This window comes from Protobothrops mucrosquamatus, unplaced genomic scaffold (assembly GCF_001527695.2).
Source record: "Protobothrops mucrosquamatus isolate PMUCROS unplaced genomic scaffold, P.Mucros_1.0 scaffold_276, whole genome shotgun sequence".
In the NCBI taxonomy this organism is placed as follows: domain Eukaryota; kingdom Metazoa; phylum Chordata; class Lepidosauria; order Squamata; family Viperidae; genus Protobothrops; species Protobothrops mucrosquamatus.
Genome location: NW_015386352.1, coordinates 820,748 through 840,047, shown reverse-complemented (window position 1 = coordinate 840,047; position 19,300 = coordinate 820,748). Strand labels below are relative to the sequence as shown.

General features: G+C 40.1%; 1 protein-coding gene across 1 annotated transcript; it reads left to right on the top strand.

Moving 5' to 3' along the window:
* Positions 1 to 10,323: 10,323 nt before the first annotated feature.
* LOC107302580 (cytochrome P450 2J2-like) lies at positions 10,324 to 18,503 on the top strand. Its single transcript, XM_015831698.2, has 6 exons — positions 10,324 to 10,335; positions 10,537 to 10,713; positions 11,651 to 11,792; positions 17,292 to 17,479; positions 17,855 to 17,996; positions 18,313 to 18,503. Exons 1-6 carry the CDS (start codon positions 10,324 to 10,326, stop codon positions 18,501 to 18,503), a joined length of 852 nt encoding a protein of 283 aa, XP_015687184.2.
* The last annotated feature ends 797 nt before the right edge of the window (positions 18,504 to 19,300 follow it).

Here is a 19,300-nt window from a genome sequence, read left to right as displayed (position 1 = left end):
CATGGCTTTTCCAGCAAGCGGGCCTGGCCTAGGGAGGATTTTAAATCGGGTTCATTTTTAGAAAATTTTAAATACCACAACTTTAAAATATTTGGGTTTTAATTGGTTTTATTTGGCGGGGATTGTGGGCATGTTTCTGTTTTAAATATGTTGTGAGCCGCCCTGAGTCCCTCGGGAGAAGGGCGGGATACAAATCGAAAAAATAAATAAATAAATAAATAAATAAATTCAGAGAGACATTCAAAGGCGAAGAGCCACTTGATGGAAAAAGCTATCGGAACTCTTGGGCTGAGCATGGCTTCTTCTGACCCAACTTCCGGTTTTCCAAGTGGTCAATAGGTCTTCTGAAACAATTTCACAGATGATCTATGGAGATTCTCAGTCATCCAGGTCATGGTTGTCCCAAAGGTGCTTTTTCAAAAGGCAACTGGACTTTATTTTTCCTTGAAGACATTTTGCTTCTCATCCAAGAAGCTTCTTCGGTTCTGACCGTCAGTTCAGCCCGTTCAGTTCAGTGAGTACTGGAGAAGCTTCTTGGATGAGAAGTGAAGCATCTTCAAGGAAAGACAAAGTCCAGTTGCTTTTTGAAAGAACATCTTTGGGACAAACTTCACAGATTCTGCCATCGAGAAATCATCTAAATCAGTGGTTCTCAGCCTGTGGTCCATAGGGGAGCCCTGGGATCCCTCAACCGTGGGGGGAGGGGCTGCAATGTCATCACAGGGGATCTGTGAAGGCTTGAAGAAATGTTATGACTTAAATCTTGAGTGAAGTCTTGGGGGTCCGTGGCCATGGTTTGTGAACAGGTATTTAAAGGGGGTCCATAGTGAAGAAAAGGTTGATAACAATTGGTCTAGTTCAGGGCTCTTCAAACTTGGCCCTTTTGTGACTTGTGGACTTCAACTCCCAGCATGCTGGCTGAGGAATTCTGGGAATTGAAGTCCATAAGTCATAAAAAGGGCCATGTTTGAAGACCCCTGGTCTAGATAAGGCCAGGTTAAAATCTTCTGACTGTTGCTTAGCTGGACCTCATGGCTGTTTCTCTTTTATGCACTCCAGGACCTAAGCAGCTTCGGAAAGCAGAGAAGGGACCCAAACTGTTCGGAGAGGAAATCCCAATTTCTCTGGGACTCTTCTTTGATATGTCTATAGAGATTCTCAGTCATCCTGGTCATAATTCTCCCAAAGAGGCTTTTTCATGAGGCAACTGGACTTTCTTGGGGGGTTTTTGAAGACGTTTTGCTTCTCATCCAAGAAGCTTCTTCAGAGCTTCTGAAGAACTGAAGAAGCTTCTTGGGTGAGAAGCGAAATGTCTTCAAAGAAAAACAAGAAAGTCCAGTTGCCTCGTGAAAAAGCATCTTTGGGTGTTCTTTGCCATCTAATCTAAACCTCTCCAGAAATAGATCATTTTTGATCACAAGAGGAGATGGGATAGTAATTCTAGCTCCTGTCAATATAAAGGTGATGCAGGTTCATCTGCTATAAAGTCCCAGCTGTTTTCTCTTTTTCTGCCCCAAATGTCAGCTGAGGAAGAAATATGGAGACATTTACACTGTGTGGTTGTGGCATAAACCGATGGTATTCATTTCTGGATTTCATGCGATGAAGGAAAGCGTGATCAACCATTCACAGGTTTTTGCCGATCGACCCCTTTCAACTTTTCTTTTAAAAATAGGTAAAGGTCAAGGTAAGTTCTTCTGAAGACCAAGGTATTTTATTGTCATTTAACTGCAGAAATGTGAATATTATTTGTTCCTCACATGAAGGTCAAGCGTGGAGAGGATCAAGGAAGCATCTGACTGGGAAATGCCTTTGGATGTTTGGGGTTTTTTTCAGGATGTGAAGTTGTGCTTAGTAGCCATGTCTTTTGGTTCTGAAATGCTTCTGTTCAGACAGTAGGATTGTGCAAATCAGTTGCTGTTCTCTTTGTTTGCTTCAAGGCTAAAGAAGTGCCCCAAATTTATTTATCTTTTTTATTTATGAAACGTGAATTTAACTTTAATAGACCTGAAATGAAAATTTCCCTTTAAAATCTGTCAAAGGGCCCCATCAGAATAAAACTTCCAGAATGGCTGGAAGATTTATTCCAGTCTTACAGGAAACTCTTGAAACACACAAAGCAACGAATCAGCGAACATCTACAGGCAAACAAAGTCATAACCAGAAACTAACATGGGTTTGTCAAAAACACAGCATGTCAGACAAATCTTATTACATTCTTGTGTGACAAAATTAGTGGATCAGAGAAATGCTGTGGATATAATTTGCTTGGACTTCAGTAAGGCATTTGATAAAGTAGACCACAATCTATTACTTGATAGAAAAATGTGGGTTAGACAGCATCACTACCAGATGGATTCGTAACTGGCTGACCAACCAGGCTCAATGTGTGGTCCTCAATGGAACTGCATCTATATGGAGGGAAGTATGCAATGGGCTACCCCAAGACTCTGTTTTAGGCCCAGTACTTTTTAACATCTTCATCAATGATTTGGATGAGGGGATAGATGGGAAACTCATCTTGTATCTTCTGACACCAAGCTAGCAGGAACATTGGGCCCTATCTAACAAAATGAAATTCAATGGTGAGAAAAGTAAGGTTCTACGGTATAGTATAGGAGGTACCTTGCTCAATAGTAGTAACTGTGAGAGGGATCTCGGAGTCCTAGTGGACAATCATTTAAATATGAGCCAGCAGTGTGCTGCAGCTGCCAAAAAAGCCAACACAGTGCTAGGCTGCATCAACAGAGGGATAGAATTAAGACCATGCGAAGTATTAACACCACTTTACAAAGCCTTGGTAAGGCCACACTTGGAAAACAGCATCCAGTTTTGGTCACCACGATGTAAAAAAGATGTTGAGACTCTAGAAAGAGTGCAGAGAAGAGCAACAAGGTGATTAGGGGACTACAACATATGAAATATGGTTGCAGAAATTGGGTATGTTTAGTTTAATGAAAGGAAAGTGACATTTTTCCAATATCTAAGAGCCCTGGTAGAGCAGTGGTTAGACTTCCTATTCTCATTGGCTCAAGGTTGACTCAGCCTTCCATCCTTCTGAGGTCGGTAAATTGAGGATTGTTGGGGGGCAAATAGGCTGTCTCTGTAAACTGCTTAGACATAGCTGTAAAGCTCTGTGAAGCGGTATATAAGTCTAAGTGCTGTTGCTATCTAAGGGGCTGCCACAAAGAAGAGGGGGTCAACCTGTTCTCCAAAGCACCAGAGGGCAGGAGAAGAAGCAACGGATGAAAACTAACTGAGGAAAGAAGCAACTTAGAATTTAAGGAGAAATTTCCTGACTGTTAGAACAATTAATCCGTGGAACAACTTACCTCCAGAAGCGGTGAATGCTCCAACACTGGAGGTTTTTAAAGAAGAGATCAGACAACCATTTGTCTGAAATGCTATAGAGTCTCCTGCCTGAGCAGGGGGTTGGACTACAAGACCTCCAAGGTCCCTTCCAACTTTGTTATTCTGTTAAATAGAGTATAGATACAGGAATTTATAGATTACAGCTATTTCTATTTTTATTTAAAGTTGTAGTAGTTTTGTGCAGTGGTCATTATGCAAACACCATGGTGGCAGTTTTGCCAAAAAACAGAAGTAAGTTCTGGTTTTCAGCAAAACCGTCATAAAAGGCAGTCACATGACCACAGGACTCTGAAAATGGACATAAATGCACCTTTGCTGCCAAGTGCCCAAAGTAGAGTCATGTGACCACAAGGGGGGGGGGGTGTCTTACCATAGTAACTTTGGATCCGGGTCATAAGTTCCCATTTTCAGGTAGTTTGCAACTTTGAATGATCACTAAGTGACCGATCATAAATTGTGGACTACGTGTACCATTAAAAAAAAAAACAACCTCTTAACACGTTGAAACTATAGATTATAGTTTGCAGAAGCTACAGAGGCTAAGTTGTTGTCATGTACTGTACTTCTACTTGTTTCCTTGTGCTTCTCTTTGGCCGTAACAGGAAGGAGCCTTGGGTACGGAATAGGACAACTCGCTGCAGCCAACTTGTTGCGGGACAATTCAAGAACTCAATTTAATTCTTTAAAATAATTTTAAAAATATTTTAATTTTTGTCATTCACATTTCACTTGGCCCCTCCTTTGGCATCCTTTCTTTAATGATTCTATTCCACCATTTCTTCAATATTAGGGTCGCTCTTATCCTGTAGCGAGTTGGGCGTGGTGAGTTGTCCTAGACCAGGGGTAGGCAACCTTGGCCCTTTTATGACTCATGGACTTCAACTCCCAGAATTCCTGAGCCAGCATGACTCAGCTTGGAAACCTCTCCCTTTCCCCTCAGCGTGGCTGGCTCAGGAATTCTGGGAGTTGAAGTCCACCAGTCATAAAGCGGCTTAGGCCTAGGGCAGGAGTAGGCAACCTTGGCTCTTTTATGACTCATGGACTTCAACTCCCAGAATTCCTGAGCCAGCATGGCTCAGCTTGGAAACTTCTCCCTTTCCCCTCAGCATGGCTGGCTCAGGAATTCTGGGAGTTGAAGTCCACGAGTCATAATAGAGCCAAGGTTGCCTACCCCTGTCCTAGACCCTCTTTGCTATGTATGGGAAAGAGCAGATGAGTCCTTTGAGTGAATAGAGTGCAAGGGAAATGAAGAACAAAAGGGTTGCAAAGAAGCTTCAGATTGCCATCCTTCTGCCTCACAGACTGCAATTATTCGTGGAAACTATAATGTCATGCTTATGGGGCTATTTTTAAAGTATGGATCTCACGTTGATTCCTCAGGGATTGCATCTTCAAACGGTCACAACTCGAGGCAGCAGAGACGTTTTACCCTCACTGCTCTACGCACGTTGGGAGTGGGGAAGAAAGACATGGAGAGTAAAATAGAACAGGTGACCCATCGGCTGGTGGAGACCTTTGCACACACAAAGGGTAGGAGTACTTTGAGGATATGGAGACTGGGAAGAAATTGCATGACTCGGGGTTTTTTGTTTTTGGTGTGTGTGTGTGTGTGTGTGTGTGTGTGTGTGTTTTCCAATCCAATCCTTTTCATCCATTCATTCATCCAATGTAGGCATCACCTGTTGCCATATCAACTTTGGGTAGCTCACAAAAGGAAATAAAATGGCAAATATATAATCAAACTAAAAATATGAAATATGAATCCAGCTCACGTCAACACAAAACACATATTGGTCGTTCAGTAAAGGATTCCAACCAACTTAGCAGGGTAGATCTTTAAAGCCTTCTGGAGCACCCAAAGAATGGGGCTACCTGGATTTCAAGGGGAGCCTCATTCTAGAAGGCAGGTGCAAAGAAGGCACATTTCCAGGGCCCTGGTAGGTGGTCCTGCTTAACTGAAAAACCCAGAGCATCTCAACCACGCTGGATAGAATTGGCCTGTCAGACAAACCCAGGAGATAGGCAGTCCCTCACCTAACCAATTCCTCGGCCACGTAGCTTATATCCAGCACCCTGAATCATACCTGGAAGCAAATGGATAGTTCAGTTTGCAAACAGAGGTGTCTGTGGGCGTCCTGAGACATGTCCAGGACTGAGTGTGCAGCTGAATTGTGGACCAACTGAAGCGTCTGGGTGGGGTTCAAGGGAAGCCCCACATAGAACAGATTGTACTAATCAGGCTGTGAGATGACCAGAGTATGGATGACTATCAGAAGGGCCTCCTGTTCTAAGAAAAGGTGTAACCAGAACACTGGTGGAAGCTTTGCGAAGACCTTCCAGGAGACAGCTGCTACCTGTTCCTTCAGTGTCCTGGGTGTCCAGCAATTTACACCCTATTTTTGCCTAGGGAAGTGCTACCCCACCCAAGGTAAAGGTGGTGTATCTCTAGATCTAAGTGACCCTAACGTCCACAGCCAGGCAGACTTAATATCATTGAGTTGGAAATAGTTCCTCCCCATCCAAGCCTGCACAGCCTCCCAAAACTAGGACAAATCTCAACAAGCTCATCTGGCCAATACCGCGATACCAAACCCCAAACTCACCCAGTGTAGATGTTGCATATAGGGTGGTAGAGAGAGTTGAGCTGTGAGACACTCCAGAGGGCAGGGTTCTACTCCTCCAAGCTGGAACGCTGTTAAGATGATTATCTAATAATTTCATTTACAGGGCAGCCAATTGACCCTTTACCATTCGTCACGAGTTCAGTCTGTAATGCGGTTTGCCTTTTGACTTTTGGATACTGCTTTTCTCCTGAAGACACAAAGTTCCAGATGATATTAGAAGACATTAATAATTATACAAAATTTGCAGGCTCTCCCTTCTTCTTGGTGAGTAATCATTTTCTTATTGAGTCCCTTAGAACTTTCTAAGTCCCTTATTAGCACCAGCCCTGCCCACACATTCCGTTTTTGTTACGCAACCCCCAAGGCGTGGCTTCTCACTGCTTTCTCCTCTTCCCCTGGAGTTGCCCCATTGCCTCCCTCTATCCTACTTGTGTGACCTGCCTACATTTATGAATGTCTTTGAAGTCTTCCAGCTGTGCTTCCTCCGAGTCCGATTCAGCTTCCCAGCACAGCTGGCTCTCAGCTTGATCACGAGTGGAAGGACCAGCCTCTTCATTAGTTTGTAAGTCCTGCAGCTCATCAGAGCCTCCCTCCTACTCTTAATAATAATAATAATAATAATAATAATAATAATAATTTCCTGCATATTAACCCTTAATTCAGGCGTCATCCAAATCATATCAATTCTGGATCAAGATTTATGACTATTAGAATAAAATGTGTATTGTGATTTTCCTGGGTTCCTTTCTCTCCAGATATCTTGTATACCAATTTCCTCTATCATATTGAAAAAAGTCTTAAGTAATCTTTTTCTTCCTTGTTTCCCTGATTTACTGCTTTTATAGTCTAATGTCCCATCTACTATTGCATTGAAATCCCCAATTAAGCATATATTTTGATATTCCATTTCTACTATTTTTCTGTGAAGGTTTTGATAAAATTCTTCTTGTTTATTATTTGGTGCCTATATTGCTATCAAAAGTATCTGTTTTTGGTTTAAAAATATTTCTACCATTAATATTCTTCCTTCTTCATCTGCATAAATCATTTTGGAATCTATTGTCTCTTTGACATATATAACTACTCCTCTTCTTTTTTTGTTGAACTGATGTATAATAAAGTTTTCCAAGTTTTGGATTTTCCCAAAAATTATGTTGTTGTTTTTTCATGTGTGTCTCTTGCAAACAAATTATATCAACGTTTAATTTCTGTAGTTGTTTGAAAATTCTTTTCCCTTTTGATGGGGAATTCAATCCATTTATATTCACTGAAAAAAATCCATTTTCCTTCTCCATTTTGGTTTACTTATATTTAGATCTTGTTGATCTCATAATCCTCTGCTCTTTTACTAGTCCCTCATCTTCTGGATTCATCTTCTCTTTTTCCTCTTCCATCTGTGTAATTGTTTCCTCTATTGTTTGTTCTGTCTGTTTCTGGCTTTTTCCTTCCTCTTGTAGATATTGTGTTTTTTCTCCCAGAAATGCTCTATATCTTTCATCAAAATCCTCTGCCTTCCACACTGAGTCCAAACGATATCTTGTGTTATTCCAATTGATTAAAATCCCTTCTGGTATCAGCCATCTAAAATTTACTCCTTTTGCAATCAGCTTTGTAGTCAAGAAATGATATTGTCTTCGAGTATCCCTTATTCTCTTGAGAATCTGTTTCAGCACTACTATTTCTTTATCTTTATATTGTAATGGATCATCTCTGACTCTTCTTAATATCTCATCCCTCATTGTTTTCTTCATAAATCTTACATGGACTTCTCTGGGCAATTTGTGTTTCCTTGCATAACTTGAATTCATTCTAAATATTTCATCCACTTCTTGCTGCATCTCCGGTCTTTCCATTTCTAGGGCCTCTGCTAATAGATTAATAATCACTTCTGCTATATTTTCCTCTTTATCTTCAGGTATGTTCTGGAATCTCAAATAGTGTACCGCCTTCTCCATTTTGAAAGCAGTGACCGCGCCTTCTAGGTTTTGATTTGCTTGTTCTAATCTTTCATTCTCTGTCATTAGTGCTTAATTTTCCAGTATCTTCTGATTGATCTTCCACTTTCTGAATTCTTTGTTCATTTTTAAGGATCGTTTGTTGGTGAACCTCAAATTGTGTCTTTATGTCAAGCATTTGTTCATTTAGCTTGTCAAGGTTGCTTTTTGTTTCTTGATGATTCTTCTGCATCATTTCTTGTATTAATTGTAAGGTGGCATGCATCTCTTTTTGGAGGTTGTTTGCCTTCTCTCGTTGTAACATTGCTTCAATAGATCCCTGACTTGCTGGACTGGATGTTCCAGAAGAGGGTGCAGAAGCAGGTTTTTTTGTAATTTTAGTGAGGTTTGGTGCACTTATTGTTCAATCAGGCAAATTTTGTAAATCCACAAGGAGAAGAGAAAAAAAAAGCCGACTGCTTTAGGCTAAAATCCAACTTTAAAAAGGAGCCAACTATTTTAGGCTATAATCCAAGTTTAAAAGGGAGCCAACTGCTTTAGGCTATAATCCAAGTTTAGAAAGGAGCCAACTGCTTTAGGCTAATCCAAGTTTTTTTTTTTTAAAAAAAGCCAACTACCGTATATACTCGAGTATAAGCCGAGTTTTTCAGCCCATTTTTGGGGCTGAAAAATGCCCCCCTCGGCTTATACTCGAGTCAGCGTCTTGAAGCAGCTGTTGCTGCCGCCGCCGCCGCCAGGCAAGCCACGGCGGCTCGCCGCTCGCTCCCCCTCCCCTGGCGCTGCGCTCCACCTGCTTGCCTGGCGCCGGCGCCGGCGGCTCGCCCNCGCCCCGGCCTGTGATGCTCCAGGTACGGCCCTCCCCCCTTACCTTCCGTTCCCTGCGGTGCTGCGTGTTGAGGCCGGGACGGAATACCCCGGGCCGCCGCAGCTAAGCGCGAGGGGGAACGCCAGATGCCTCGCGCGAAGGGGGGAGGCCTGGCGATGCTGCACCCTGACGGGCGCTCACCGACAGGGCTAGGGAGGCCGAGACGGTCAGGGAGGAACAGCCAAAATGCCCCCTCGGCTTATAAGCGGGTCACCAATTTTTCCCAGTTCTTTGTGGGAAAATCGGTCCCTCGGCTTATATTCGGGTCGACCTATACTCGAGTATGTACGGTACTCTCCCAGGGGGAGAGCCTTCTCTGTGGCAGCTCCTGCCCTCTGGAATGACCTACCCCCCGACCTACGTACAACTGCGGACCTGCGCCTTTTTCGCCGAGCCCTGAAAACCCATCTATTTCGTGCAGCCGGCCTGGTGTAGTCTTAATTAGGTTTTAGTATAGGTTTTTATATGGGGGTATTTTAGAGCAGGCCTTTATTTATTTAATTTGATTTTAGAATAGATATTTATTGTGATTTTTATTATCGCCTGTTCACCGCCCTGAGACCCGTAAGGGAGATAGGGCGGTATACAAATCTAAATAAACATAAACATAAACATAAATAAGAGGTAATCCAGCAAAATAAAAAAACCAACTGCCTAAGTCTAATCAAAATATTTCTGTCAGTTCAAAAATAATAGAGAAAAAAAGAAAAAAGAAAAGAAAAAAACCCTGTCGCTAAATAGTTTCTATAATAGTTATGTCTAAAGTTGAAAGATGTAGTTTAAAATTTTTTTTTGTTTTTTCTTTTGTAGAAACACAGGATGTTCTTTGTTTAGCATAGGTGCTGTTTCAAGGTCATCACTCTCCTGATTTTTTTCTGTATTATTGTAGTATCTTCCTTCACCACTAGATGTCCTCATTAGTTATAGTGTATCTATCCAGTAGTAAAACTATTATTTAAAATGCTCTTTCACAACAAAGTAAAAAATCTTCCCAAATCAAAAAAATTAGCCAACAACAGATTATCATTTTTTTCTTTTCAATCATTGTCAAATCTTTTCTGCATATTTTTATATTCCTTAATTTTGTTTCCCCATTCCAGATTTCTCACCTCTTTTAACTCTCTTCTTCCCAAGTTTTCCCGGTTTTTTTTACTTTTAAAAGTTATCCAATTCAGGGAATTATATTTTAAAAGTCCATAGGGAAGAGAAATAAAGAAGAATCTCATCCAGGTCAAACATGTTGTTGACAGTCAGCTGTTCGGAGGCACTGCCGCGGTTCTTCACTTCTTCCCCGGCTGTCTGTGGCTTGGGCTGTCTGCGTACTTGCCGGCACCCTTTCTCCCGCCTGTTTGAAGAGTTTCCTCGGTCCGCCCTTGGCTCCAAACTTCAAATGTTTCCCTTCCTCCTCGTTGCCTCTTCAGGGCGACTTTCTGACCTCTTTGGGTCTCCAGACAAAGCGAAATCGGACTAGGAAACTGGAGCTCTGTTTTCTTGCATCTATGTCGCCATGACGCCCAGGGTGAACTCCCAGACTCCCTTCACTTTTGATCATGTGATCATGGGGATGATGCAGCAGTTGTACGTGTGAACCATGGTCACAAGTCACTTTTTTCAGTGTTGTTGTAACTTTGAACAGTCACTAAATGAACAGTTATAAATTGAGGACTACCTGTATTACCATCAAGGACCTGATAGGAGTTTTTTTTTACTTCCTACATAGCTCAATGATTTGCTTCCATGGCTAATGAAACATCTCCCAGGACCTCATCAGAAGATACAAGAGTCCATAGAGAAAGGTTTATTAATTATAAAGGAAGAGGCAGAAAAACACATTCAAGGTTTGGCCCAGCGTCAGCCAAAGGATTTCCTAGATCTGTATCTACTCGAGATAGAAAAGGTAAAGATCCTTCTGGAAATTTTAGTCATGCCTGCTGGGATACACAGGCATGTTAAGAGGGTGGGTTTTTTTGAGCCTTTGAGAATAATTCAGTCAGAGCTAAATTAGAGGTGTTCTGAACTAGAAACTTTTCAAATTCAAGGGTGATCTGTTTAGAAATATTTATTAAAAGTCTTAACACATATGATCAATTGAAGTTACTTTGGTCTCATGGATTCTTGTTGTAAATTAATTAAAAGATAAGAACCAAATATTCAAAACACCCAAAAACAGCTGTTTAATATCATGACATGAGGGTAGCACAATGATCAAACAATCTTCAATGTGACCTGTACATGTTAAATACACATTCTGTTTGAGAATGGAACATTACAGAGAATTCCAGAACATTCTACATCTTTTCCACTTCCGTGCTAACCTGGTTCAATGATTTCCTGAAATTAATCTTTCATCTGGAAGTAATTCTTGGTGTCCCTAATGGGTTTCACTGCTGAAATGATAATCCTGTGTCATTTTGAACACCATGAACTACTTCTAGTCTAGAGGATTCACTTGTAGAAAAATTAGACTTTATTTTGGATTACACCAGCTGGATCAGCAAGGTCCAGAGAAAAAGTGGGAAGTTCCAGATTTCTTTAGAATGTTCCATTCCCAGAAAAAAATAGATTTTGCATATACCAAATTCTAATTAAAAGAGCCAGTTCAGTGTAGATGGAAGATTAGAAACCAGAAAACGGTAAGTCCCACTTTAGACACAAAGCCAGCTGGGTGATTTTGTGCCAGCCATTCTGTTTCAGATCTAGGAAGTAGGCAATGGCACTTCTGAAATCTTGCCAAGAAAACTGCAGGGACTTGTCAAGAAGTCACCAAGAGTCAAGACTAACTTGAAGGTACCCAAGTAATAAATAATTCTAACTAAAATCTCCCCTTTTGTTAGAAACACAGTGAACCCAACTCTACCTTTGATAATGGAAACATGACTCATAGCATTCTGGAATTGTTTTTTGCTGGGACAGAAACAACAGCAAGTTTTCTGCAATGGGCTTTGTTCTTCATGGTGGCATATCCAGATATCCAAGGTAAGAAAATAGGGTAGTTCTGGCTCATCTACGAAATAAGACTGAATAAATTATTATAGAGACGAATGTCTCCTGTGCCCAACTTCACCCTGAAGGATGAATCTTTACATCTGCCATGGAAATCCCCAATTCTAGGAGATCTCCCCTCCCATTTTTCTGAAGATCTTGATGAGATGATAGCAGTAGCGCTTAAACTTACATATCGCTTCACACTGCTTTACAGCATTCTCTAAGTGGTTTACAGGGTCAGCATATTGCCTCTAACAATCTGGGTTCTCATTTTATCGACCTCGGAAGGATGGAAGGGTGAGTCAAACTTGAGCCAGTGAGAATCAAACTGCTGGCAGCTGGCCATCAGCAAAAATAGCCTGCAGTAACTGCCTTCTAACCACTGCGCCACCACGGCTCTTTATGATCATGGATGGAAGGATCTTATGCATCTTCTTTTCTCAGTACTATTTAAGAAAATCATACATGGTGACAATCATCCAGTGATCTTAGATCAGACCTGGAGCTTCAATGAAAAATCCTTTTCTGACAGTCAAAAACCACAATCCCAAATCCTTAATCTCTACCTACACCAACACCAAACAGCACCAGTTCGATTGGAGCAACACTAAAATCATCGGCCACACTACCACCCACCATGCTTGTGAGTTTGTCAAAGCCTGGCACCCCACAAGCAATTCCATCCACAGACACATCAACCTACAATCAGCCTACAACCCCTGAGGATTCAAATCCACTGCACAGCCAACCAGGGATGGCACCACCCCTCAACCATCCCGCGCAATCCCCCATAGCCAGCACTTCACCTCCCAAGGACCCTCACCTGATGTAAGCTCTCCATCACAAGACCCATCACTAGCCCCTCACTGATGACTCACATGTGACCCAAGACCCTCACTTGACACACCCACACCTTAAGCCCTTATAAACAGAACACTGACATCCCCTAAACTCAGTTGACGAGATTACCTAGCCTGGTAACGACATGTTCAGAAACCAACCCACACGTTTGGAGGCTTCCGGTTTGTCATGCGGCCACCATGGATGACTGGGAGATTTGCTTTCTCTCCCCCGTTCAATTTCGCATCGCTGGGGGGGGGAGCTGAAAATGACCGAGTCACCCCAAAGAGGTGATCAGCTAGTCCTCTTAAGAAAACATCAACTGGACACTTTTATCAATATCAAACAATAGCCACGACAATACAACGAGATCTTTTTGATGATTTAAAAGCAAAGATACGAAAGATGACTTGGTAAAGAAAAAAAGCTAGAATAAAACTGAAAAGAATTGGGGTTTTGATTTACACATGAGATCTAAAATAGAGTATATCCAAATGGATAGAATATATATTCTGAACATAAGATATTGTAACGATTTGAGATAAAGAAAATTTTGGTTATATAAAATCTAGAAATATAAATATTGAAATAAGAATATTATATTGTTTTATTAGTTTGTTAAGATAGATGGTAGAATTTATATATAAGGTGTGTATTTTAAATATTAGATTGTATGAGGAATTGTGATAAAGGAATTGTGCTTAATTAAAAATTTGGAAAAAATATTAAACGTTAAATTAAAATATTAACGGAAAATTAACTATCAGGTCACTGATTGGCTAAAAGTTTGAATATTTAAAAATAACTAAGATTTGAATTTAAGATATTGTTATGAGTTGAGACAAAGGTTAAGTAAAACTTAGAAGTATAAATGAGCCAGCAGTGTGCTGCAGCTGCCAAAAGGGCCAACACAGTGCTAGGCTGCATTAACAGAGGGATAGAATCAAGATCACATGAAGTGTTAATACCACTTTACAAGGCCTTGGTAAGGCCACACTTGAAATACTACATCCAGTTTTGGTCACCACGATGTAAAAAAGATGTTGAGACTCTAGAAAGAGTACAGAGAAGAGCAACAAAGATGATTAGGGGACTGGAGGCTAAAGCATATAAGGAACGGCTGCTGGAATTGGGTATGTCTAGTTGAATGAAGAGAAGGACGAGGGGGGGACATGATAGCAGTGTTCCAGTATCTCAGGGGCTGCCACAAAGAAGAGGGAGTCAAGTTATTTTTCAAAGCGCCTGAAGGCAGGACAAGAAACAACGGGTAGAAACTCATCAAGGAGAGAAGCAACCTAGAACTAAGGAGAAACTTCCTGACAATTAGAACAATTAACCAGTGGAACAACCTGCCTCCAGAAGTGGTGAATGCTCCAACACTGGAAGTTTTTAAGAAGAGACTGGACAGCCATTTGTCCGAAATGGTATAGGGTTTCCTGCCTGAGCAGGGGGTTGGACTATATGACCTCCAAGGTCCCTTCCAACTTTTTTATTATTATTATTATTATTATTATTATTATTATTATTATTATTATTATTATTATTATTATCATATACTAATAATTAAATTTGTATATTGGTTTGTGGTACAAATGCTGACGGGTTTTTTTTCTTTCTTTTTTTTGGGGGGGGAAAGGAAGGAAGAAAATAAAAAAAATTATTAGCCCCAAATATGAGATAGGAGATTTAGAAATTGGGGTCATTTAAAATGATAAAGATTAAACGTTAAATTTAAATATCAATGGGAAATTAAAGTTAAGAAAAACTTACTAGGTTATTGTCTAAAAGATGGAATGTCTAATTCTTGTGGAAAACGAAAGGACTCTTATGAATTCCAGAGGGTTTTAGCAGAGAGGTTTATTGCACAGGTTCAGAAGCAATAGAGACAAGCAATTCTGAACCCTGAGGGCGGGTTCAAACTTCAGTTTTATACTTTCCTTTTCTCAGGAACAAAGGACTACACATTGTAATACACATTGTAATACATTAGGTTCGTTTCTCACGGGTATACAATGGAGGGTTTGCTACATACATTGTATCCATGTGCAATGCGCATTAGGTTAGTCACATATTAGTGACACAGAATTTTCCTAGTGATTATGCATTATTCCTGACACATCATTATTCTAGTAATTATGCAGACAAATCATTATTTTAGTAATTGTTCATTATTCCACATTAAAACCAATTAAGATATGTATAGACTGAAGATTATTGATGAATGCTAGAAAGATATTTTTGTTTGACTGATAGAATAAGAACTGTATTGGTCCAAATATGAGACAGTAGATACTATGAGGGAAAGAGAGGGAATTAATTGTTGTAATACTTTGAGATTTGTACTGATGATATTCAAATGTAATGGAATTACTGTTCTCAGCTGCCACGCTACTTTTCAAATACGTAAATGTAATATTGGAAAATTAATAAAAAAAAACTTGGGGAAAAAAAACTCACAAGCTTGGAGAAGAAAACCTCCCCCTCCCCCCAAGTCCTTTTAGTTGTTTAAGATATAAATTATCACAGCCTTTTTCTTATTTTCTAACACAGGAGCATAAACATCTGACAGTGGTTTGTTAAAAGAACTGTGGTTTAATATACAATATGAAACAACAATAATCAGGGAGCCTACAGTATACAAGATAGTTATATTCAAACGGTTGAAGTGAGCAAGGAGGTTCCAACTGCCATTCTCCTCAGATGCAGCCTCTTAAAGGGATAATACCCCCAAATACTCTCCTGACTCATTCTCTATATATCACTTCTGCCGATCAGCTACTAAATCATAATTACCTTGATTCAAATATGTGAACAACGGTATGGATGCCACTTCTGGAAGTCCATTCTGGGCAACAAAAAATTAGCTATCGGTTCTGCCGAAGTGGTGCGAACTGGCTGAATCCCACCGCTGATCCAGACTAATAAATATTTTTAAGAGTGAAGCCAGTGTGAATTCATGCAAATATCTCACTTAATGAGAATGTTGTTTGGGGAGGCTAAAGACCTTAGAATATCAAATTGCTGATGTTATGAGAATATAGCCAACTAGCTTTTCAAATATACTATTGGGTCTTTATCTGAACATCTATGTTTTTCTGGAATGAAACTTATTGTGGTTATTTTAATCCTTGGTAAGCAAATAAGTGTCACCTCTGGAAAATGGATGAGTCCAGGAATTTTAAAAATGTGAAATATATTAGGAAAGGAACTAATCCATCAGACAATATTTCCTGGGTTAAGTGGACTCCTTGCAGAATTATTTTAAAAAGATAGACATCAAAACATCTTGTGTTGATAATGTAAGAAATTTGCAGGTTTTTAACATTCATATGGTTGGTCTTATTATGTTGTGGCTTTCAACTTGAATATTAATATAATGTCGGAAAGAATTCTTAAGGATCGCAATGTGAAATTGAATTATCGGATTTGAATCTAATAATTATATCGGATTTATCTTCTTATGAAGAGCTTTCATTTATGGAACTCTGAATACAACAAAAGATATAATCCCATATAACCAGGGCTTTTTTTGTCATAGAACGCACAGAACGGAGTTCCGGCATCTTTTTTGGATGGAACCTTGTAGGATAGGCAAGGCGGGTTGTATGACGTGTGTGAGTTCCGGCATCTTATTTTTTTTTTTTAGAAAAAAAGCACTGCATATAACTGAAAAGAAAGTTATTCTGATTTTAAATAACAATCCAAGATATGAGTTGTTATCTCTTTTTGAAGTGTAATAAAAATGAAAACGTTTAAAGAAAGTTTATAACTTTTTCTTTTCTTTTTCACTTACTATTATTTTCCTTATTTTGCTTCCTTTTCAACAGTTGTATTGTTTGTATCTCATTAAAAATTATTTAATAACAATTATTTATATATGTGATAAAAATGAGAGGATGATGCATTATGTTACAACATGTTTCTGACTAAATGAAATGAATTAATTCTAGAAAAGAATGTACTGTTCATATGGATCTTTTTGTTAATTTGCTGTCTTCAGTTCATTGAAGTTTGTAATAGTTAAATGTGTTAATTACCATAAGATATTATCCTTGCCCCTCTTTACTGTAGACCCTCTGGGTTTCTATTTTACTGTTTTGAGAACAAAACAGTTGTCATGCACAAAGGCTTAAAGATGGTTTGAGAGAATAGAGCTATGAAGTCCTAAAGAAAATATTCCATGCTATTTTTATCACACAAAAAAATGGAAAGTGAGTCGCTGGATCAACCTTCTTGTAAAAGGGATCTCAGAATGTGACTTATGACCATTTTTCATACTTATGATCATTGTGGCATCCTCATCGTCATGTGATCAAAATTCAGACCTTTGGCAACTGACTCATATTTATGACCATTGCAGTATCCTGGGCTCATGGGATCCCCTTTTACGACCTTCTGACAAGCAAAGTCAATGGGGAAGCCGGATTCATTTTACAACCGAGTTACTAACTTGACGACTGCAGTGATTCACTTAACACTTGTGGCAAAAAAGATTGTAAAATGGGGCAAAACTCACTTTACAAATGTCTCACTTAGCAGAAAGTTTGGGCAGAGAAGCACCGTTGAATTGTCGCCTAAGATTAGTGTAATATTAGTCAAATACTAAATTTGAGGACTAACCGTAGTAACATTTTCTCACATTTCACCCAGATAAAGTCTACAAAGAAATGGAAACTGCTTTGGGTTCCTGTGACTCAGTCTGTTACGAAGACCGGTGGAAATTGCCTTACACTCACGCTGTGCTTCATGAAATTCTACGTTTAAAATACGTCTTATTGGTTAGTGGTCCCAGGCAAACGGTGACAAATGTAAACACATGTGGCTTTTTTATTCCAAAGGTAAGAGAGATCTGGATGGCTTCGTTCCATCGAATGAAATGAGTATTTAAGAGTCCCACTTTATGACATAAATCCTTAGAGCAACCTCTTGGGTTATGCAGAGTCTTAGAGGCACACTAAAAGAAAAAATCTAAAGAAGAAGGAACTTTATAATGTATGTTTATGCTTATAACCAGTCACACCTACATTTTCTCTTGACTTCATGCAGAAATATCTAAAATCATAACACTGTAGTGGTTTTTGATAACTATAGAGAAGGAGCTAGCAGCACCAAATTCAGAGAAGCAGTGTTGGATTGTGGCCTAAGATTAGTGTAATATTAGTCAAAGACTAAATGTGAGTTGACTCATCCATTGTTAATTGTCTTCCCTTCAGGGAACGTTCGTTCTTATAGATTTACATTCAGTTCTTCGGGATCCCAAGCAATGGGAGAGGCCTGAGGAATTCAATCCAAATCATTTTTTGGACAAGGATGGGAATTTTATGAAGAGAGAAGAATTTCTGCCATTTGGAGCAGGTAAACTCTGAATAATTTTTCTAGTGGTTAGGGACTGGCTAGAATAGGATAGGATAGGATAGGATAGGATAGGATAGGATAGGATAGGATAGGATAATATGGAATAGAATATAGAAATAAGAACAGAACAGAACATAATAGAATAGAATAGGAATAGAATAGAATAGGAGGAGGAGGAGGAGAGGGGGAGGGGAAGGGAGAGAGGAGAGGAGAGGAGAGGAGAGGAGAGGAGAGGAGAGGTGATAGATACCAGGGCTGCCTCTCCATGATGGATATAATTCTTCCCTTTCTGTTTTTTCTAACATTTCCTTTGCAGGGGCTCGTTTTTGTGTGTGGGAAGCCTTAGCCAGGATGGAATCTTTCCTTTTCTTTACCAATCTGCTCAGGACCTTCAAATTGCAGCGGCCAGAAGGCACGAAAGAACCCAGTCAGGAACCGCTAATAGGACTTATCTTACATCCTCACCCCTTTAAACTCTGTGCTGTTCCTCATTGCCGGCCATCCTAAAACAGATTAAAATGAATATAGGATGTCACTGATGTGGCTTTTAAAATGATTTCTCAGTCATTCCTTTTCCTTTCATAGGAGGTTCTGCCTTAACTTGCTGTCAGAACCCATATTCTAAGGGGTCCTTTTTCTACCTTTAATTCTAACTCTACTCTTTCTATACTTCTGGATTCTACCATGCTCCTGGAGGGGAGGGGGAAAAGCATTGCGGGTTATTACTCTGTTTTCCTCTATCGCTACACTGTAACACTTTGCATTTCTGCATACCTCCTCTTTCCCCTTGATGTCAGCTACAAAGGGGGGGAAAAGAAAGGAATCCGCCTCCGGCAACTGATTTATCTCCGTTTCGGAAGGGAAGGTGTGAAGAGCCGACAAAACATTGTTGCAACCCTGAGACAGCCTGGCGTTATCTGCTCTTTCCCACAATGGACTTAACACTTGGGGATTGGCCCATTTGAACTGACCGGATGAACCTTGGGGTGGGGTTTGCTTAGGACACTTTTAACCTATTGATCTGAGCAGGAAACCCTCAGATCCTGTCTATTATGCCTGCTATCAGCTTCTCCTAATAAAAGTTCCTTTTGGAAGAAACTGTTTCCACGAGTTCTGCTTTCTTAGGAGGTTTTGAAGTGGGCCCTGACATTGGACAGGATCTGCAGTAATAGTCAGCCCGGAAGGAAAGCCCTTACTGGGGGACTTGGCAAATCATGTCAGACAATGGAATAGAGAGAGAGGAATCTGCTATGGGGGGGAACCTCCCGCTGAGCAGAACCCCTGCAAACACTCCAGTTCCGGAT

Coding starts and splice junctions, on each gene's coding strand:
- LOC107302580 (XM_015831698.2), top strand. Junction 10,714..11,650: donor ATCTACTCGAGATAGAAAAG/GTAAAGATCCTT, acceptor CCCTTTTGTTAG/AAACACAGTGAACCCAACTC. Junction 11,793..17,291: donor GGCATATCCAGATATCCAAG/GTAAGAAAATAG, acceptor CATTTCACCCAG/ATAAAGTCTACAAAGAAATG.